We start from the raw sequence: 22,485 nt of genomic DNA on the forward strand, positions 1-22,485 counted from the left end.
GCTAGATTTAATTGTCTTCCAAATTTATGTTTAAGCAAACTTGAAAAAGGAATTATCCGTCAGTTGAGAAGCCGCTTTGTAACTTTTCTACAGTGAAACGTTTCCACCGAGAGCTGATCGAATACAGCTGCTACAAACAGCCATATCATCTTACCAACTAAATGGCAGCAGCAAACTTTACTGGAGATGGACAGCAGAAACCAGTTGAACAACTCGTGTGTTCCGCAGGATTAACCGCTGGACTACACGGCCAGTTGACATTTATTTCAGTTTTAAACACTTTTCTGTCCGTTACTGCATTTCTTGGAAATGCTCTAATCTTAATTGCTCTTCACAAGGAGTCTTCACTTCATCCGCCGTCCAAACTCTTGCTTCGCAGTCTTGCAACAACTGATCTCTGTGTTGGTCTATTTGTAGAGCCTCTCTCTGTTGGCTATTGGATGTCTGAGGTGAATGAACATTGGAATATTTGTCCTCACCTATCGGCGGCAAGTTTTCTAATAGGTTATATCTTGTGTGGAGTGTCGGTCGCAACTCTGACTGAACTAAGCGTGGACAGACTTCTCGCCTTGTTGTTGGGACTGAGGCACAGACAAGTTGTAACTTTAAAGCGAATGTACCTGATCGTTATCACCACTTGGGTTATTGCCGCTGCCTTTTCAGGAATGGTATTTTGGAATCCCGTAATAACCATATGGTATGGCACCATAGCTATACCCCTATATCTTATAATCTCGATCTTCTCTTACACAAAGATTTTCCTCACCCTCCGTCAACATAACACTCAGATTCACAGCCGCAATGTTCAACAACCGAGCCAAGCAAATCAACTGAACATAGCGCGATACAAAAAGGCCGTTTCCACTGTAATATGGTTGCAACTGACGCTGGTCGCTTGTTATCTACCTCATGGTGTAGTGACTGCTTTGAGGGCTAAGAGTGGACTATCTGTATCTGTTTATCACGCTAGGATTTATACAACCACTTTAATTTTCTTAAACTCGTCTTTAAACCCGATTCTTTACTGTTGGAAGCTAGATGAAGTTAGACAAGCAGTGAAGGACACAATGAGACAAGTGCTTTGCCATTGTTTTACAAGTTAGTTCTTGTAGACCAATACGATGAACAGGGTTAATGATGTTATACGACTAAGATTTTAGAAGTCCTCCTAACCATTGCCTAAGATTAAAAGTGGTGCTTACTCATTTTAATATATCAGTATGAAAGGTTTTTTCCAGCAATAAGATAGCCGTTGAGAAAGTTTTCATCATTGCTGTAAAGAAATATAAAAATTGTTCTAAAATGTAAGTTTACCATGCAACAGTGAATAAAGATGAAAAACAATAAATTGCCATTTTTCTTCGTGTGGACTACATCACGCATAATTAAAAGAGATTAGACTCTTGACAAAATACAGTCATTAAGTTAAACAATAAGAAGGTTTTGATGTTGTTTTCGCTCATAAAACATGCCGAAAGCGCGGAGTTTTTATGCGATATGAGATGGGTGTGTTATTATGACAGGAAAAGTCGTTAACGATATTAACACAGAAATTGTGCACTAAATTTTTTTAATAACCGCCTTAAGTTCAGAGTTTGTGTTTCCATGATTCGTCTCAAGTTCAGAAACCCAACGAATATTCACAAAATGATTTATTGCGCATTTATAGAAGAAAGCAAGGAAACTGTGGGTTACGTAGTTAACACTCAGCCGGGAATTATTCGAAAATTATGACTCAAGTCTTCATTAAGGCTTACGTTAAATTTTATTTTTTTCGGATATGCAAATTTTTTGCAATTTTGTTTTATAGATGGCGCATATTTCTGCAGCTGCGAGAGCAAAATAAGTTAACTAATATCATACTAAAATTAAAATCGACAGTGGAATGTGCTTTTATGTGAAACGCCAGCCGTAATTTATAATGAACATAATATTTCAAAGCTACGCTTTATTGAGTAATTTAACTTATGTTGGATTAGAATTTAAGAATTTAACTGAGGTAAGGGTGGCGCCGACATTGTTGTCAAACTTTTAAAATCGTGCTCAGATTAATGTTGTGGTTTCTGTTCCAAACATCTTTCGTTCGAGACAGCTCTTCCGTGTTTGAAGCGTTATTTATTGAAGCATTTATTATTATTTATTGAACTAAGCTCGACTGTTAAACTTAAAATAAATAAATGGCGTATTAGACCAAAGATGAGATAAATGTATTGTAGAAAAATGGCGATAAAGTTATTGGAATGGAAAACAGAAAATATTTTTTCGACAAATTTATTCAAACGGAAAAAGTTTAGGACTTCCTTGTTAGCAATGTTCATATTTCTTGGCAAAAATGTTTATTTGGCGTGGGAAGTTATTCTAAATAAAGGAAGGAAAAATTGACTTTTAAATTAGTCATTTTCATCGAGAAAACTGAAGTTGTTAGATTAGCCAAAAAAATGTACGAGCGATGAATTGAAATGCACAATTCTTTTTAAAAAACACTTTTTTTAGAACTGTCCACCCTACGGATACGGTGTTCAAAATAATTACATTGGTATAAACGGTGGATGCTGTGAATCATTAACAGTTTAAAGTAGCGATGGTAGGCGCTCGAAAGATCGAGGTGAGCCACCTTCGTCTGAGTTGAATCGACCCATTTCACGTTCAAAATTAACTGTAAAGTGTTTCGAAGAGTGAATACACTCATGAATCGAAATACAGTAGCCAGATTCAGCATACGCTTGTTCAATAACATCACAGGGTATGCACGCGCTCTTTATTTATCACGGCCGCCCGTTTGAACTGTTAGGTAAATTTGCAATAAAAGAAAAATTAAACAATATTTGTTCATTGTTTTGTTCTTTCTCGCCTGGTGTTAATTGAACGAGGTATATATGTTATTTATCAACTCCTTGTTTTTTCTCGCGTGTTAATGTTTCTGGGTTGTATGCTTTGGCTTGCGCGCTTCTTTACCAGTTCAAGAGAAATAAAGTTGTACTTGGTGTATATAAATATGGTGTTTTATTTTTCACCGTGTAGATATTTTGTTCGTCTTCTGTGTCTCGGTTGTTTGCTTACCAGTCTGAGGGGTCTGTATGATTTGGTATCACCATACTGGCGCCTTATTTCGATCCGCCGCTCATGTTTATAGTACATGTCTCTTCGCCCGTGTTTTTATTAGGGTTGCCTGGTTACCGACTCAATGCAAGCATTCCTTGTCAGTCTGGGCTGACTGATGAGATGCGGTTTACGAATCATTCACGTATTCACTTTTGATTAGTCAATTACCAACTCAACCAATTCTTTCATTACGCTGTATTGTGATCACATTTAGATAATGAGGTAAAAGAGGTGAAATAGACCCAGTCCTCTTGATGTAATATAGATAGTTCCAAAACTGATACGTTATTTTCAATCACTACTTTGCCTCATTTAGAAGAAATTAAGAAAAACAAGAAGGATAAAAAAAAAAGTCTAAAATAAAACGATTATAAAATCTTAATTAGAACAAGAACGGAATACAAACATAAATATGAACACCAAATCTGAGTAAAATCCCTTTGAAATATAAGGTTGACAAATAAAACGTCAAGTCATGTGACTAAATAGTTGACGCTACGAAATGTTCAGTAATAGTTCCTAGGAAAAATCACAAACTTTGACCACAATAGCTTCAATGCAGTTTGATTTAAAAATGGATTGAAAGCTACGAGGCTAGTTGGTACACGCCTGACGCCGAAATAGGGTCAAGCTATATATAATTAATTGAAACTGACCAGAAAAGGAGATTTTCCAAGATAATGAAGTTTAGCAAAATGTCGTCACTGCTTTAATAAACTGACAAATGAAATATCATCTTTCAAAAGACTGCAGCTTAACCTTTCCTGGGAAAAAGAGCCTGTTTTTTGTTTTTGTTTTGTTTTGTACATTTTGTGATCTAGAATACCAGCGAAACCAAGATCTGTCATTGTAGCCTACATCCATGAAGTCAAATAAAGATATCAGTAGGTATAAGTTGTTGGAACACAGGAAGCAGGTTTTAATTTCTCGAAAATTTAATTTAACCTTCCTTAATGTAAATTAGGACAATTAAAGCTAGTATTCACTTCTGTGTGTTCTTTGCATATATCATATTTTGGGCTTATATTCATTTGCAAAGTAAATAAAGGAGAGCTGGTCTTGTCAGCCGAAGTGACAGGAAACGAAACTTGTCAGTCATTTCATCTTAACTCAAAAAAAGAAACCGTAAATTAAAATTGTCTTCCATAACATGAACAGCAGTTAGTAGACAGTGGTTTGGAAGCTGGCGGAATTAAAGATACTTGTGGAAAGTTTCCATTTTCAGGGAAAACATGATGATTAATTCAGGCAAGGCATTTTTGCCTCGCGTAAGCCAAATGAGGGCCTCCCTGAGAATATTTAAACATGGACGGCCATCTCTTTCAGGGACAAAGGACATTTCTGAATCATTCTGAGGGAACAGCTCTGTAAACCGTTCACAAGAGATCATCCTCTCTCTATCTTTGCCATTAATTATAAGTCGAACTTTTTTGATGGAGAAAATGGAAGACTAAAAGGAATAAAAGAAACATTTAGTCCCTGTCCCCGGAAGGCCCTCTTAAATAATAAACTGAGTATGGAAAGGCTCACTTTCTGTCAGTAAGGCTACATAGATCTTTCATGATCGATACAGAGTAGCTTCTTCCATTTTGTTACAGCTCTTAATAAATAAAACATGACGTTTCCCCACAGAAATTGGAGTTAACTTAGCGATCTGGCATTCTCACGAAATTCGCCCTCTCTGCAGGATCCAGACCCTTGTAGGGTAGGGCAGGGATAGTTTAGCAATTTCTAAAAACCTTCAGTGGTACCTAATGATCTCTGTTCACACCCTGCAGCTAAAACTACAAATATCCGTAATGTGAAAAACCTAAGACAAAACAGTTTCCTGAGGGTTTGAATATCAAAAATCATAAATCACATAGGACTATTTCAATAGTACTTCTCTTTTATAGAAAAAACGGTAGAAGTACTTTTATATTTCATCGATTTTAACAGAATTTATGCATTTTTGATCTTATTCAGTGTAATTTATTTTATTTCTTATTTATGTTGTGACTAGAACTTTGAAGTAGCTTTCTATCTAGCTAAGACTCAGTCACTTTGATAAAGACTTGCTCTTACTTACCCTTACTCTCTTACTAACATGTAGTTATACACATGTCGTTTCTCTTGTCAGTCTGTTTTCAGAGTCTGAGAGTAAGCCAGCTGCTTGGCAAGTTAAGTTTTCTTTCCAAACTGTCAATTATCATCCATGTACTGACATGTTTCAGGAGATAACAAGCGTCATGAAAGGCATTTCAACTGTTTGTCAATTGCTGTGGTAACAACCAGCTTCGTAATTTACTACACTGAGAAGTTTCGCTAGTGATTCCAGCTTGTGGATAAACTACAAATAGCTATCTTGTAGATCGGTATGACAGCACCTAACTTTACTGGAGATGGAGAGCAGAAAACAATCGAAGACTTAACTTGTTCGCCAGATTTAACTGCTGGACTACACGGCCAGTTGAAATTTGTTTCAGTGTTAAACACGTTTCTGTCCGTTACCGCATTTCTTGGGAATGCTCTGATCTTAATTGCTCTTCACAAGGAGTCTTCACTTCATCCGCCGTCCAAACTCTTGCTTCGTTGCCTTGCAACAACTGATCTCTGTGTTGGTCTATTTGTAGAGCCTCTCTCTGTTGGCTATTGGATGTCTGTGGTGAATGAACGTTGGAATATTTGTCCTCACCTATCGGTGGCAAGTTTTATAACAAGTTATATCTTGTGTGGAGTGTCGGTCGCAACCCTGACTGAACTAAGCGTGGACAGACTTCTTTCCCTGTTGTTGGGACTGAGATACAGACAAGCTGTAACTTTAAAGCGAACCTCGCTCGTCGTTATTACCACTTGGGTTATTTGCCGCTGTCTTTTCAGGCATAGTATTTTGGAATCCCGTAATAACCATATGGTATGGCACCATAGCTATACCTCTGTGTCTTATAATCTCGATCTTCTCTTACACAAAGATTTTCCTCACCCTCCGTCATCATAACACCCAGATTCACAACCGCAATGTTCAACGACTACACCAAACAAATCAACTGAACATAGCACGATACAAAAAGGCCGTTTCCACTGCAATATGGTTGCAACTGACGCTAGTCGCTTGTTATTTACCTCATGGTGGAATGACCGCTTTGAGGGCTAAAAGTGGACTATCTGTATCTGTTTATCACGCTAGGATTTATACAACCACTTTAATTTTCTTAAACTCGTCTTTAAACCCGATTCTTTACTGTTGGAAGCTAGATGAAGTTAGACAAGCAGTAAAGGACACAATGAGACAAGTGCTTTGCCATTGTTTAACAAGTTAGTTCTTGTAGACCAATACGATGAACAGGGCTAATGATGTATTACCACTAAGATTTTAGAAGTCCTCGTAACCGTTGCCTAACATTAAATTTGGTGCTTACTCATTTTATTTTATCAGTATGAAATACTTTCCCAGCAATAAGATAGCTATTGAGAAAGTTTTCATCATTGTTGTAAAGAAATATAAAAATTGTTCTAAAATGTAATTTTACCATGCAACAGTGAATAAACATGGAAAATAATAAATTGCCATCTCTCTTCGTGTGGACTACATCACGCACAATAAAAAGAGATTAGACTCTTGACAAAATACAGTTATGAAGTTAAACAGTAAGAAGGCTTTGATGTTTTTTTCGCTCATAAGAGAGGCAGAAAGCGCTGAGTTTTCATGCGATATGAGATGGGTGTGTTATTATGACACGAGAAGTCGTTTACGAAATAACACAGAAATTGTGCTCTAAATTTATCAACCGCCTTGAGTTCAGAGTTTGTGTTTACATGATTCATCTTTAGTTCAGAAGCCCAAAGAATATTCACAAAATGATTTATTATGCATTTGTAGAATAAATCAAGGATACTGTGGGATGCGCAGCTAACACTCAGGTGGGAATTATTCGAAAATTATGCCTCAAGTCTTCATTGAGGCTTAAGCTGAATTTTATTTTCTTAGAATATGCAAATTTTTGCAATTTTGTTTTGTAGATGGCGCATATTTCTGCAGCTGCAAGGGCAAATGAGTTAACTAATGGCATACTGAACTTAAAATCGACAGGTGGAATGTGCTTATATGTGAAGCAGTATTTTACAATGAACATTAAATTTCGAAGCTACGCGCTCCTGAGTCTTTGAACTTGGTCAGTTAAGAATTCGAGAATTGAATTCAGGTAAGCGTGACGAGCGTTCATGTTGAACTTCTCAAACCGTTCCATTATAAACGGTTTCCGATGTAATTATCTTTCTTTCGAGACAGCTTGTCTGTCTTAAATGCAAATTGAAGCGTCTATTTATTGAGCAAAACTTTACTCTTAGGTAAATGTAGACTTAATTTACGTCTGGGGCTTATTAAACCAAGGATGAGATACATGTGTTGGAGAAATATGGCGTTAAGGTTGTTGGAATGGTAAACAGAAAGTATTTTTGCGAGAAATTTGATCATTTTTTTTTTGAAGCTGTCCACCCTAAGTTACGCTAGTCAGAATAGTTATATCATCCGTGCCATTTGTATAAACAGTTGATGCTGTGAATCTTAAAATGATTAAATTAGGGATGGTGGTTGATCGAAAGATCGAGGTGAGCCACCTTCGTCCGAGTCGAATCGATCCAATTGATATTCAAAATTAACTGCAAAGTGCTTCGAAGAGGTAAATGCAGTTGTTAATTTGAATATAATGGCCAGATTTAGCATACGCTTGTTCAATAACAGGATATGCACACATTCTTTGTTCATCAAGGCTGCCTGTTAGGACTTCCTGTATAAATTTCGTTGCCTGTTTTGGCTCGCGCGCTCATTTATCAATTCTAGAAAAGCGTAGTTGTATCTGGTGTATAAATATATGCTGCTTTATTTTCGCAATGTAGATATTTTATTTGTTTACTTCCATGACATACCACGTGAAAGCGTTCCACAACTATTGGTCAACACACTATCACTGCTTTTTACGCGTGGCGCAAGATGGGAAGGTTGTATGTAATAGCAGAGCTCCTGCTCGCTGAAGGCGCGCGAGCGGAGACCCATACCTTAGAAAATTTAGGGTGCTTACCATTTACATTAAACCACCCGGTTGGAGAATTCCCTGTCAATGGTAATCAATTTTCCACCCGAATAGAACAGGGCAGCGGGTCGTGAACCTTCAGCAGTGATCCGAACGGAGACTTGTGCCCCCATTAAGAGCTGAAAGCGGTTGACTTACTTTGCTACTGTGGCAACAGTCGACGCGAGATACCAATTAAGAGGTAAACAAAATGGCGCAACAACGCTCTTTGTTAGCCATTTTAGATGAGTTAGACGTTTCTGACCTTTTGGATGACGAAGACGACGTTTTTATCCTCTCTGTAGCCTCAACGTATACAAGACGAAGTCTGAACCGTATTGGCAGCTACTTTGAAGTCACAGTTCCGTCCTATTTTGGCGACGAGTTTAAAAACCACTTTCGTTTAACTCGTAACACTTGTAAGTTACTCGCACGAGAAATTTTAGCGTCCGGTGTGATAAATGTAGGAAACGCATTTGACAGGGCCCCTATCCCGCCAGAAAAACAAGTTTTAGTTTATTTGTGGATGATGGCAAACGGCAGTGAAACAACGCGACAAGTAGCAGATCGATTTAACATCACGATGAGCAGTTGCGGCAGAGTCCTGCAAAGAGTAAACTCTGCTGTTTTGTCGATGCGCTAGCGCTACATTGAATGGCCAAATGGTAAGACAATTGTTTTTATCCTTTACATACATACATTCAGTTTGGAAGATGACAACAAAAATTGCGTATTTATATAGTTGTATGTATTCATTCGAAGGAAGTTAGAAAAAAAAATCGATCATTACATTAAAAGCTTTAATTACTGTGTATATTTCCTCGTTTTCTTGCGATCGCTTCCCTTTTCTTCGCTCTCGGGTAATTTAGGAATTCATATTCTTTTTGTTCTTAATTTAAGTAATTTCTGCAGTCCTTTGAGGTAATGCTGGCAAAAGATGGGCTTTTGTGCCTGCCAATGAAATAGTTCGGTAAAGTTTGTGCTTGTTATATCATTCACACGTTGTAATTGACATACTGTCTGTTTGCTTGTTTGTTTTCTCAACCTTTCAAGAAATTGGATTAAAACACAACAACAAACGCAGAGAACATATAACGTTCTATTTTCCTCATGTAACTTGAAATGGCTATTACTGTACTGTTTTCAGTGAATGAAATGCAAGAGATTGCCCAGAATTTTGAGGATGAAGGGATGCCAGGAACAATAGGTACTGAATTTCATTGCTGCCCAGTGCTTTTAACATGACAGGAAATTTCAAATGACAAACTTTAAAATTATTTTATATCCATGCATGACTCTACGGAACGCTAACTCTGCTTGAAGTCGCACTAGTTTGCTGAAGAATGCGCAATAAAACTAAACACATGGATTGGATGAATTTGGCCAGAAATGTGGCAAGTTTAATTTGATCCAGGACACTTAAATTGTAGCAACACATCTACAGGATTTCCATTGTTCAGCAAAGGTGGGGCGAAAAAGACGCCACATGCCACCGGTTGTGGCAGCCCCACCAAGACAAAAGCAGAGTTAGCGTGGCGGAATAAGTCGAATAACACGAGACCTACTCTCTCTGTTGTGCTTAATGATATAAAGAGATTGCTAGCAGTAGGCCTGTTTAGTCTTAACAGGCAAGCGTGAAACCGCAGCTCTTGCCTGACCGGCTCCAATGAAAAATTAAAGAGTACGTTCCACTAATTATTCTGTGGAAGAATAAATCATAGAAGTTAGATTACTTAAGGACCTAGGGGAGCTAGTAAAGCCGCAGCCCCTGTCTGACCGACTTCACCAAAAGACGACGGCTCGGACAAAGGAAACATATACGTACATACATCACTTTATTTACCCTCGGATTTCAGAGTAGCTTATGCAGCAAATATCTCCAAGCATTTAACCATCAGATGAGAGATAGACCACCACACCGGGAACTACGTCCCCTACTCTTTTCGATCAGTGTGTGGGTTCTTTTACGTCTCACAGAATTAATTTAATCGAAAATTCAACAGGTGATATAAGGATGAAAGAATAAGAGGGAAGTCGCAGCTCCTGTCTGACCGACTTCAGTAAACCCCCAGTTCTGAATATTGCTAATGGTAAAAGTAATATTATAGCACCCTCTTATAAATCTCGATATACTGTTAGAAGAGGCTGTATACTGAAATCAAAATAGGCCGTAAAGTAGCAGCCCCTGACTGACCTACCCTAGCGGCCATACAATGATGGACAGCAACATAGCAGCCCTTGTCTGACCTACGAAGCTGTCAGGACGTACTAAATACAGGAAAAGAAGGACTATCAAATGAAATCAATTCGCATTGATACTTTCTGATCTAAGGTAAACCTTAAAGGCGTCGGATTTCCATCGACCATGGTCGGCAGCATGACACGCCCCCCCCCCCCCCCCCCCCCGATGCGAAAACTGTGGTTTTTGTATCGACTTATGTCTAAGCCACAATATTGGAGGCAACGCTGGAGCGCGGTGTTAAATTGATACACAGTCATAGGTGACAGATCAGAATTACAAAAAAGAGGGCCAGGTCTATTACTTCGAAATTTGCAGTAATTAAGAAGGGTTTTAACCGGGAAAAAGGGGACAGAATCATCCCGACTGATTAGGATATCAAATGGCTGGTGGTCAGAATTGTGTTTATAATCAGTGATAGTGATCTTAGCCGTGCATGGGTCGCCTTCACGCGATAAAATTTGCAGATTACGATATTGGACAACTGAACACGCAAAGCGAGTGCTCTTGGCCGAAAGCTCGCCAATTCGGAAAAGTCCATAAAAAGCAGTAAGAAACATGGCGGAAAATAGAGTGCGTTGGAAAGCCGAAGAGTTAGTGTATTCGAGGGACCGGCCGCGCTCATGCAAAACTGGTCTTGTAATGGGCAAACGAATATCTGAGTGTCTTTGACGACTTAATGCTGTCAGTAATTTCTGTATTAAAAACGATTTGGTTGGGTCACAAAATCCTCCGAGTTTGTGAGCGTAAGAAATGGCAGAAAGATGTAAAGTTATCGTAGAAAAAGCCAATTTGCGAAAGGAAAGATATGAAATATGAAGGGGAAGACAGACAGGGGATAATGGCAACGTGGGGTTAGAGGATCCGTAAAATTGAGCATTAAATTGTCGAAAGATGGCCCACGCGCGTTGATACGATCTCCGGGTTCCTTCAGTTATATTTAATGCTGAGCTCAAGCCACTCAAGTTAGAGACCAACTCTTGGGCATTAGGTTGTCAGGTACTGTGGTTGGATTCTCGTCTACATCCGGTGAGAGTTCCTTGAACTTTGCTACCTGAGAACGTGAAATGTAATCGGCTCGAGTATTGTAAAAACCGGGAATGTGTTTCGCGTGAAATAATACATTGTATCTGAGGCAACTTGACACTAAATCCCTGATCAACACCATAATACTCCGATGTTTGGACGTCTGCTTGTTGATAACGTCAACAACGGCAGCGTTATCGGTAAAGAGTATTACACACTTATCAGCCATTAAATGTCCCCAAATATGCGTCGCGAGGACAATAGGATATAACTCTAAGGGCGCAATCCATTCAACCAAAATTTCCGGGCTGAGGTTCGAAAATTTCTTGGTGTCGAATGGATCGCGACGCGTCCGGATAGTCTCATTCCATTCCACTCGCAATACGAGTTTGATCACTGTTGCTCGTACTAGAGCTAGACGACGATTTCGACGGTGATATCAATGGGATTATTGTGTGAGCTGTTAAGTGTTTCAAGGGTAGTATTATTTTGAGCGGACCGTTACCAGATTCCCAGATATTTACCATATGAGTTCAAACACCACTTTCGAATGACGAAAAGAATATTCCAAACTCTCTCAGGAAATAAATCGTCTTAAAGAGCCGTTAACAGCCAAAACATACACTTGGCTTGCGAAGCAGCTCCAGAGCTGTTGTAACTACACGTGGAAGTATGAGTAACACCGATGGATCCGCTGTTAACAATCCCTAAAAGCTACATAATAAGCGTTTTCCTCCATATTGTACATGGACAATACCGAACAGCGAGGTACTGGGATTGAGAATGGGTCGGAATGGTCAAATGGAACCGGTCCATTTCGATCGGACCGGTCCAACCGAGAAAAGTGGTCCACCTCGAAAGGTGGGCCGATTTTTTCGAAATTTTTCCGGTTGGACCGAACCGATCCATTCAGTTTTAGACCGAAATTTCCGGAAATTTTGGTTGAATGGATTGCGCCCTAAAACTGCAATGTTATAAGATTTGCACGAAAGCGGCCATTCACCGCCGAACCAGTGCTTACCAAAGACAGCCCCGAAGCCTATTAACCCCGCTGCATCGGTATAAAGTTCAAGGGTATGCGACGTTTCCCATGCATCGTCGAGAAAAAATGATTTGCCGTTGAACTCGTCTAAAAACCGAATCCACAAAAGGAGATCCTGTTTCGAGCCTTTACATAAACGGATATGATGGTGTGGCTGTCGTACGCCCTTGGTAAGATCGATCAGGCGGCGAAGAAAAACAAGGCCCGGGACAATAACTTGACAAGTAAAATTTAGTAAGCCTGTTAAAGACTGAAGTTCTTTTAGCTTGACTGTGCGACGTTTATACAAATTGTGCAAGAGCACGCGGCATTTTTGAAGCTTTTCGTGTGGTAGTCGCGCTTCTCTTCTCACCGAATCGAGAGTAATGCCTGCATATTGCAATACTGAATCAGGGCCGACGGCTTTTCCCGGGGCTAGGGTAACTCCGAGATGATGGCGTAGAGAAATAAAGTTGCCCAAGTCGGCCTTGCACCGATCTTTGGTCTTTGCAATAAACAAAAAATCGTCTAATATGTGCAAAAGAGATGAGGCCCCCAGACGATGAATAGCCAACCATTCCAATGCGGTACTAAAAGCTTCAAAAATGTTGCATGAAGAAGAAAGCCCCATGGGTAGGCACCGATCAAAGTAATACAAATTATCGAACTTCATACCTAGCAAGGAATAGTCTGCAGGATGAATTGGTATAATACGAAAAGCCGATTTAATGTCCGTTTTAGCTAGAAAACAACCCTCCCCGGTGGCTTTAATGGCTGTGATCGCATCACTTACGGATGCGTATTTGACAGAGGAACAATAGTCAGGAATAGCATCATTATCAAAATTTCCTTTTGGATAGGATAAATGATGAATCAAACGAAATTCAGACGGGTCCTTCTTGGGTACAACGCCCAAAGGAGAAGTACGAAAGCTCGCAAAAGGGGGAGTTCTAAAAGGACCCACTATTCGGCCTGCGTCGCATTCCTTGCGCAATTTCATTCTAGCAATTTCCGGTTGGTCTAGGACACTCTTAAGATTAGGAGATTCAAAAGGAAGTCGATCACCAACAAAATTAACACGAAAGCCACAGCGGAAACCATCGACAAGGAATTGCTTTTTGTTTTACCCATAATAACAGTGTAAGAGGCATTCAAGCCGTTCCACCCTTACGGGCGTTACTGGCGGGGTGTGAAGGGCCTGATACTTGAGTAGAGTTTCCTTTTGGTTTAACTCCACCAGATCGCTGTTGAGGGGTTGGTACAGAGCACTGAATTGCTGGGTGCTTTACTCCACATTTATAGCAAACGTGTTCGAACTGACACCTTTGGCAGTGTTTTCCGGCATGAAATGCCCAACACGTTCCTCGGAGGAAAAAATTTGGACGAAAACGCTGGCATGTTAAAGCTTGGGGCTTATTGGTGATCGGCTGTGATCTCCGAAAAGTAGCTGAGGCCCTTAACCAAAGTTCCCAATGTATTTGATCCCATGGATATTTATCGGTTGCAGATTGCCTCAGATAACGAAATTGCTCGTCATACCAGAGCCAATCCCCGTGCGATAAAGCTATGTCACGGACTACCTCGCAATACTTCATCAACTGCGGGGTTTCACTCTGGTATCGCTCAATATAAATCGAGACAAAAATGTTAAATGCTGAAACCCACTGTTGTATGTTGAAAACCCTCTTAGGTGTGTGATAAGGCTTAAGAGTCAGCCGCGGTTGCTTTGATGACCCAGAGGAGGGTGTCATAGATAGCGCATACTTACTGATTTGAAGGGTGGATGCTAATAAGGCCCCAAATTCCACATATTCGTTAGCCCAGATTTTAGCTTTAATTTTCGAACCCACCCGGGAACTAAGATTTACAGAGACGCTAGTAAAAATTTGTTTAGGTTGAACATTGTCGGGACCCAAAAGCAGAGAATTATCTCTTGTACCTGCACCGGTGAGGTTACTGACATGGTTGCTCACAGCTGTGGTCACGCTGTCCGATGACAGGTCGGCTTGAGACTGCCCTGCTAATGTGGCTTCAATCGACGTGCCGTCTTCAACGGCGTTTTGTCCCAGGATCTCAGTTAGACGGTCCTTAGACAATGCTGTTTTCACCGCTTCTGAGATGGCCGTCGATATGGTTGCGGAGAGAGTGTTTACGTCCAAGGAGACCAAACCGGGATTGGTAATAGCTGGTTGAGGTACAGGTGGGTCCGCTGCTGTCAGCTCTGATGTTCGCACTCGCTTACAACGTGTTTGGCGGCCTATCCTTGATGGCTGTTCCGCACGCTTTCTAGGAGGCATGACTTATCGATAATAGATAAAATTAGGTAATTAAATACGATGGAATGCAAAGTGATTTCGAAACAAAATTGATAAGAAGAAATACAACTCAAAATGACAAGATAAAATTCCAAACTAAATTTTTTAGTCGCAGTTGAGGAGGCATGAATTATTGATAATAGATAAAATTAGGTAATTAAATACGATGGAATGCAATGCGATTTCGAGACAAAATTGATAAGAAGGAATACGACTCAAAATGACAAGATAAAATTCCATCCTAAATTTTTTCGTCGCAGTTGAGGTGGGCAGCTCCACAGGTTCTCTGGTTCATAAGCAACGATACGTAACCGGATTAAAAAGATAACAGAGGCCAAGTTCCCAAAACAATGCATTACCGCTAGTGCCGAGAGCATTGGACCACTCGTAAAGAGGCGGTCAAAAGATTGTTCACTCATACGGCAGGGGTAAGTAGAAAATAAATCATCGCCAAAGCCATAAATGCACGTTGGACGTGCGAACCATGGTTCCAATGAACCGAACAAGCACAGCCATTGCTCGTGGGAGTAAAACCCAACGGCAAACAAACAGGGGCTGTGAAAACAAACATCAACTGACAAGTCGGCTTGGCTTAAAACATAAAGGGAACTGGCAAATCTTAAGACAATAAAATGAAAATCATAAAATGCCTGGGCAAGGCGGGCACTATGGATAAATAAGAGGATGTTTCAAATTTGTTTCATATACCCGATTTGCGGCTATAGCGATTTTAGGCAATGTAGAACTGCCCCCCTCAAACTACGATAGAGCTTGTGCTGACCAGGACCATTTAAATGTACCCCGTCACGGGTCATAAAATTAGTTTTTGCCCTCCACAACCCTTTATGGCTCCAGAAAATTGCATAAGGGATGGGCTCTAGCACTACTTTAAAATACCGATTTAAGAGGATCACGTTCTTGTTGAACGTAGGAGCCCCTGTTCGATAAATAACTTGACAAACACACACATTTCACGTTTAGCGAGTCATGGAGAGACCGGGTAAGGTCTTCAATTGCTGAGCCAACGTTCACTGGGGAAAGATGGCTCAAGTCGTTAGTGCTTACCTGTAATATAACTATGTCGGGCTTGAACGATTCAACCACAGAAAGATCAAATTGGACGGTCGTGAGTACTGTTCTTTCCCCGACCCCGTGCCATTTTAACTCTATGCATTCCCGACTATGCAAATTAGCATCTAGATCGGTACTCCGCCTTACATATTCGCGTAAACGGCGAATAAAGGAATGACCAAGTATCAAAACACGTATTACCGTCATTTGACCGCTTGGAACACAATGTTGTAAACTAAGATCTAAAGAGGGGACTGAAGAGTCGAAAATGAGAAGAGGTACGTGCCTGAAAATTCTTGGAGGTGGTGTAGAAAAAAATTTTCCTTGCGAGATACTGAGGGTACGAGGGCCAAGGGAAGAAGGCCGAATTGCTCGAGAGAAATATCTTTTATCCTTGAGGGAACGCCCCCTCTCTCCCCTGGGGTGATACTTGACACAAACCAGACCTACGGACCATTGCGTGACCGTCATGACTCGACATAGATAACATTATGCGTGAACATAATGTTTGGTTTTTTTGGCGGTTTGAAGCCACCCATGAGTGTAGTTTCTCATAACACGTTCAGATGATGCAAACATGGAATTTTTGATACTTTAGAGTTAAAACTTTCAAAATAATAATAATAATACTAAAATAAATATATATATAAAATATAATAATAAGCAAGGGACCAGCAAGGGACCAGCAACACCCAAAAATACCGTGGAGGCAAATGTGACTTATAGAAAAACAATCAGACATTCCATTTAACTTAGTTTTGTAAAATGTAAAAAGAAGAGTAAATCCTATTTATAGTGATCATGCACTTAGCTATACAAGCACTAACCGGTAGCTAGTTTACAGGCATGCTTCTGAAACAAAGGAAACAAATATTTTAAATAAACGAAACATAGTTAAAAATCCCAACTGGCAGGAGGCAGACCAGTTGGCTATTTACAAAGCGACCAAGGATTTGAACTCGGGACTACCGAGAAACAAATCCCGCTAGTAGCAGGGTGGAGGCCTTGAACCCGGGACCCCCGGATTACAACACCAGCGCCCTAAACACTCGGCCACGCTGCGTCCTCCAAATAGTCTTACTATTAACAGTAAATAGTTTTAATAGTTCTACTATTAATTTTGAAAGAAAAGTTGGATATACGAGGGTTTACATAATGATAAACATCCACCTTGTCGACAATTTGCCCTGCGTGAGAGATACTTAACAAAAAAATGTGTTTATTATTTCAAAAATAAAGTAATAGATTACTTTAATGGAGTAAATAAATCTACTAAAGAGAGCTAAATAGAAAACAGCAATAATAGTTTCAGTGCTGTTCGATATTAAGGTGCAGTGGATGGAACATTCATAAAGATCAAGGCACCTATTGTGGATCCAGAATCTTACAACTGCCGAAAGAGTTTTATGCTCTGCAGTTGCAGGTGAAATTTTTTTAATAGTCAGACTGCGATAAAAAATATAAATTGTTTTTTCTGTCAGATACTATTTACTAATAAGTGTTATAAAAATTGCATATTTCCCATGCCTTCGCAGATTGTTTGTGACAATAACATGGTGCTGACAGATGTCTTAGCAGGCTGGCCTGGTTCGGTACATGACTCAAGAGTCTTGAGAAATTCGGAACTGTTCGCAACTTCAGGGAACAAATTTCCCTGTGATTATCATCTAATAGGTGATGGAGGTTACCCACTTTTGAGCTATATTTTCAGACAAATAGTGTCTGACATCAATATTATATCTCCTTAGCTGTAAAAGAAACACATTAAAATTATTATTTTTTACACTTCAATTGAGCATGCATCAGAATATGCCATGTAATTGGTTTTTAATAACCATCATGACTTCAGTGGTTAAGATTTTTATTGCTTTTGTCTGATTTGGTCATGGTCGCCAGAACGTAAAAATAAATAAAGTGAATGAAGGTTACACATTTCTAATGATATGTACCTCTTAATATCATTACAGACGGTTGATGACACCTTAATTTTCGTAATAATGGCCACCTACTGGCAAATCAGATAAGGTTCAACGAAGTTCTGTCATTATGCAGACAGATAGTGAAACGTTCAATAAGTCTTTTAAAGGGGAGTTGGAGAAAGCTAAGCCACCTAAACCACTCCAGTGTGAAGCTGATGACAAAGATAATCATGGGAGCTTGCGTCCTGCACAACTTCGCTCTTGTCCATGATGACTTTGATGAAAGCTACTTTCTTGAAGATGACGATGATAATGATGATGATGATTTCAGTGGATGTGATAGCTTCCCTCGAAACAGACTAGCGGAACAAAAGCGCCAACATTTCCTTAATCTGTTTGCTGGTTGACCCTATTATTCATTTTAATTGAGGATGTATGTTTTTAAAATAATTACCTTTTATAACATGCTAACTCTACTCAGTCCAAGGATACATTTTTTGCTGCTGTCAATAATCACATAAGGAGACTTCCAATGAGGCATAATGTAAGGTCACATCTGTGTGTTATGAAAGCTGACGAGTTTGATTCATTTCGTTTGCTTCAAGTCCTGTTACTGATAGACCCGGGGGGGGGGGTACTCCGAGAAAAATTCTTCTAAAAAAATTCTTCTTCTAAAAAAATGCCAATCAAGACTAGAGTCAGCAAAACTCATACCCTGTTAATGATCAAAATGACTTAAGGTAAAGTCTGTGTACGAGCCAAGTGTCCCATCAGGCCGGAGCTTTTCCCGGTTTCCGTAGCATGAAGGGACTAGGAGTATTCCTACTCCCCCTGGATGGGATGCTGGTCCATCGCAGGGTTACCCCCAACTTTAAGTTCGCCAGTACCCATTTATACACCTGGGTAGAGAGAGGCACTGTGAGAGTAAAGTGTCTTGCTCAAGTACACAACACAATGTCCCCGGCCAGGGCTCGAACCCGAACCGCTCGATTTGGAGAGGAGCGCACTAACCATGAGGCCACTACGCCTCCCATAAAAATGACTAAAAAAAAAAGACTAAAGCCGATACCCTATTTATGACCAAAACGGATGAAGCGGCCACAAATACCTACATAGGCCATATAAAGGAGTACCCCCTTTCTCCCGTGCCAATAGAGTAGAAAGTTAACTAACCATCAGTTAAATGTCTTTACGAATTATAACATAATAGTATACTTGGCAAAATGCACGTTAACAGTGCATGTTAATGACACATACTGCATGATATATGACGTGATGGCTGTCTTATTACACTGTACAATTACAAGCATGGTGTGTACACTGTTCTAGTAGTGTTCAAATCGAGCTGTTGATAACCAATATGATTTGAGAATTTTGTTATAGTTGTGATTACTCATGGACATGTGCGTGCACACATTTTTGACCATGATGTTAAACTATCATCTGATCATTAGCATAAGGTTGAACCATTAAAAATTAAGGGATGGAGGTTAATAGTTTTAATTAATACCCATCTCTTCTAGGCTTCAGAAAATTGTTAGTGACTGGGTATTAAAAACAAATATTCATTTGCTTTTTCTTCCTGTCTTTTAGCATTTGCATATGATGTCAGATTGCTCCACATAGCCATTGTTGGTAGCAAAACCTTTCTCTAACTCAGTCTGTGATTTATATTATAGCTTACATGGGAAACTCCCCAAACCCACCCCCTGAACTAATTTACCAGTAGATACATTATTAAAATAATTAATTTCAGGGTATAAAGTTACAGTTCTGTGACCAAAGGTGTCAATAGACACATGAAAATTTATAGGTAAAACTGCGTGAAGTTTGAAACAACACTTTTCTTTAATTTCAAAATCAATGCTCACAAAGGTCAACTGGATCAACAAGTTTTCAATTGAATGTCAATGCTATAGACCTTACATATCATGAAGTTTTATTCTTTAAGGTTTGCTTTGCTGGTAAATAATTTACAGTTTTTTAGATTGCACATTTCCAACTATCAAGTAATAGCCAAAAATTGAAATACTTTCAGAGCAAATCCTGATAAGGGCAAATACAATTATCTAAAATGTTCAAAAATGTCCTTGAGTAAATCAAAGGGCATAAATGTGTATGATGCCAATTACTTTACTTTTTGGAAGTTTTCATAACTTCCAGGAGATTTGACCAGAAAGCCTTTTTTTCCCTCATTCATCTCCTGTAAAATTTTTAGTTTTTTGTTTTCAACCTCTTCTTTTTTACCTTGATATTCCATGAGAAATTCAAGCATTTCGGAGGCAGAGGATCTGCTTCTGCGTTTCTTTGAAGGGCGTTTGGAGGGTCCTTTTTTTTGTTGGGTGTTGCACATAAATTTCCGTCGTCTTCAGATCTAGAAGAGCTCTGTCCATAATCAGAAATGACTGAAGAGGAAGATGATTCGAGAGTGAAAGTTGGGTTGACACTACATTGTGCACCAATACAATCCTCCATCTGTGCATAATATGTCCATGTACGTGTACCATTTCCGCTCTTATTGTTGTGGTCGACAATCTCCTTTTGTTTAGCCTCTAATTTCGCCCATTTCCTTGGGCACTGGATACCAGACACTTTTAAATCTGACTTTGCATTGAAATCGGTGGCGATCTTTGCAGATACTTCCTTTTTTGTACTTTTTCCGTTACCACAGAACGATTTGTTTTCCTTCCAGCAACATATTAACATTTGCACGTGGCGGTCTTCCCATCTGTCTAGATTTTCTGCATTTAAAAGAAGGTGACAAAGCGATTGGAGACCAATTCAAGCATAAATTAAGCTAAGCAAATCCATAATACTTAAACATAGCCCACAAAAAGCTTAGATCGTGAGCATAAGCTTAACTAATTTAGACTTAAACGGCTAGCAAGATATTAAACAAAGTTTGTTTTGCCACTGGAAACAGTCGATGCTTGTATGGTTGTTCTTCACCGTCCGTACTCTATGAAATGAAGAAGGTCTTGTAAACTGACCATCGACGATCCCCGGCCGACGATCTGCCGTCGACAAATCGATTTTGCCAAATTTCGAAAAACCTACGCTTTTAGACAATCCGGGAAAATGCAGTTTACAGCGCCCCGCAAAAACACCCATTCACAGAAACAAATAAACAAACCACATTTTTCTTCAGTGACATAAGCAAAAAATGTAATTTTCACCTACCGTCGCTTTTATCTTTAGCCGCTATTCTGTTTTGACCGCACAAAAAACAATCAAACCCAAATGAATACTGTCAAATGGTACGCTCGCCACCCGGGAAAACCGAAAAGGGCGAGAAAAGTGGATCGCCTCAAACGACCGCCCACTTTTTCCGGAACGTTCCGAACGGAATAGTCCGTACCATTTGATTTTCCAACGGGAATTTCCGGTTTTTTGGTGTAAATGGTAAGCACCCCAGATAACCCATCGATCTGAAAAATTTTGGTTGTCACGTGACTGTCCCTACGTACGTACGTACGTCCGTGTGCCAAGTCCCATCCCATACCTTGAAAAGTAAGAGAGTACACGTAGCACCATTTCCATAGGTACATCATTGATAATGGACATCCATGTTATGATTAATTTACAGCTGTCAAAACAAGGTATCCACTGACTAGTATCACGTGACCATGTCACGGGCTCAGGTCAAGAGTTTACCGAGGTCGCGTTTTTTTAAGGTGACCGCTGACCAGGTACTGGGTTTTCGATTGGATCAAGGGCTCAAGCCAGGTTATTACTCTGGTAGACTGCTGGCAGTCTGTTTTCTCTCGAAATTCAGTAGGGGTTATGAGGTTAGACGTTTTGGCTAAAGAAGAATGGGACGAGACATGGACCCGGCACGCATGAGAAGAAAAATAGACTGCACACTCTTCTCATGTTTTTGAGGACATTCACACTTGTCAAAAATAATCTAACTAACCAATTAACTAATTAAAATCAACTAGTTTTTCGCGGGAGTAACATAAACCGATTGCTCAAACTTTTTTGTAATGTTTACGATGTAGCAAATTCTCTTGTCGGGCGAATTTTGAAAGCAAAGCTAAGGTCATTCTTTGATGTCGTCCACAAGAGAAACACCTAACAAGCTTGCTTCCGTACTTAAACCGAGAAACGCGTCGTGCTCTAGGGATTGCTGTCGACTTTGTGGGCGTAAAGTACAAAAAGGCGAAAAAATTATAACACATATCCACGGAGAACTTATTTAAACTTCCCGGGAAGAAAGGTGTGGAGAAACGGCCTCTGGACAAACTTTTTTCTGAAGATCTGGGACTTCCCTTTCCAACAATCCAAATTATTCCTCCAGAGTCTGTGCGAAGTGTGGATTAAAAATTCGGAACGCCGTTGAGCTAGTCCATTTCTTAAAGGCGAATGTAAACCCCGCGCTGTTGAAAAAACTTCTGATGACTGCGAAACTCAACAACGCTGGAAGCGTATGTCGAAATCTCCATCGTCCAAAGAAAAACCAAAATCTGCCGGGAATTTTGCCTGAACTTAGCCGAACAATGGCATATACCACACGCAATACAGTCAACAGGCTTGCGTTTAAACAACTACATTTGTATCATGTGGTGCCAGAACAACTAAAAGGAGGAATAAACCTATACATCGAGCTCGAGAAACATACGCTCGATCAGATAGCTGCAAGAAACATCAGAATGTCTCTAGAGAAATATATTGCTTTCTCTAAAAAAAAAAAAAGCTACGGCGTCTCCGAAAAAAAAAACGCAACAAATATCTGTGATTCGAA

The 22,485-nt window shown here is 39.7% G+C and overlaps 3 protein-coding genes and 2 pseudogenes across 3 annotated transcripts; 2 read left to right on the plus strand and 3 right to left on the minus strand.

Moving 5' to 3' along the window:
• LOC110046345 (protein carrier GPR45-like) lies at nt 1-1,348 on the plus strand. Its single transcript, XM_020752035.2, has one exon. The coding sequence runs from the start codon at nt 162-164 to the stop codon at nt 1,101-1,103; it is 942 nt and encodes a 313-aa protein (XP_020607694.2). The 5' UTR covers nt 1-161; the 3' UTR covers nt 1,104-1,348.
• A 3,401-nt stretch (nt 1,349-4,749) lies between these two features.
• Nucleotides 4,750-6,645, plus strand: LOC110046347 (protein carrier GPR45-like; annotated as a pseudogene).
• Nucleotides 6,646-10,558: 3,913 nt separating this feature from the next.
• Nucleotides 10,559-13,436, minus strand: LOC149116381 (uncharacterized). Its single transcript, XM_089279701.1, has 2 exons — nt 12,371-13,436; nt 10,559-11,688 (listed from the first exon to the last, which is right to left on the minus strand). Exons 1-2 carry the CDS (start codon nt 13,434-13,436, stop codon nt 11,351-11,353), a joined length of 1,404 nt encoding a protein of 467 aa, XP_089135827.1. The 3' UTR covers nt 10,559-11,350.
• Nucleotides 13,437-13,587: 151 nt separating this feature from the next.
• On the minus strand, nt 13,588-14,778 carry LOC149116382 (uncharacterized). Its single transcript, XM_089282304.1, has one exon. It carries the CDS (start codon nt 14,731-14,733, stop codon nt 13,588-13,590), a length of 1,146 nt encoding a protein of 381 aa, XP_089138430.1. The 5' UTR covers nt 14,734-14,778.
• A 5,155-nt stretch (nt 14,779-19,933) lies between these two features.
• On the minus strand, nt 19,934-20,520 carry LOC149116383 (uncharacterized; annotated as a pseudogene).
• Nucleotides 20,521-22,485: the final 1,965 nt, after the last annotated feature.

This window comes from Orbicella faveolata, unplaced genomic scaffold (assembly GCF_042242905.1).
Source record: "Orbicella faveolata isolate gen_17 unplaced genomic scaffold, um_ofav_v1 contig_12, whole genome shotgun sequence".
Classification (NCBI taxonomy): Eukaryota; Metazoa; Cnidaria; class Anthozoa; order Scleractinia; family Merulinidae; genus Orbicella; species Orbicella faveolata.

Bases quoted from the DNA above. Each gene is read 5' to 3' on its own strand.
- LOC110046345 (XM_020752035.2), top strand. From the start codon at position 162: ATGGCAGCAGCAAACTTTACTGGAGATGGACAGCAGAAACCAGTTGAA.
- LOC149116381 (XM_089279701.1), bottom strand. From the start codon at position 13,436: ATGAAATTGCGCAAGGAATGCGACGCAGGCCGAATAGTGGGTCCTTTT. The intron at 11,689-12,370 runs GCAATCCATTCA...TTGCGCCCTTAG, and splicing joins TAACATTGCAGTTTTAGGGC to AGTTATATCCTATTGTCCTC.
- LOC149116382 (XM_089282304.1), bottom strand. From the start codon at position 14,733: ATGCCTCCTAGAAAGCGTGCGGAACAGCCATCAAGGATAGGCCGCCAA.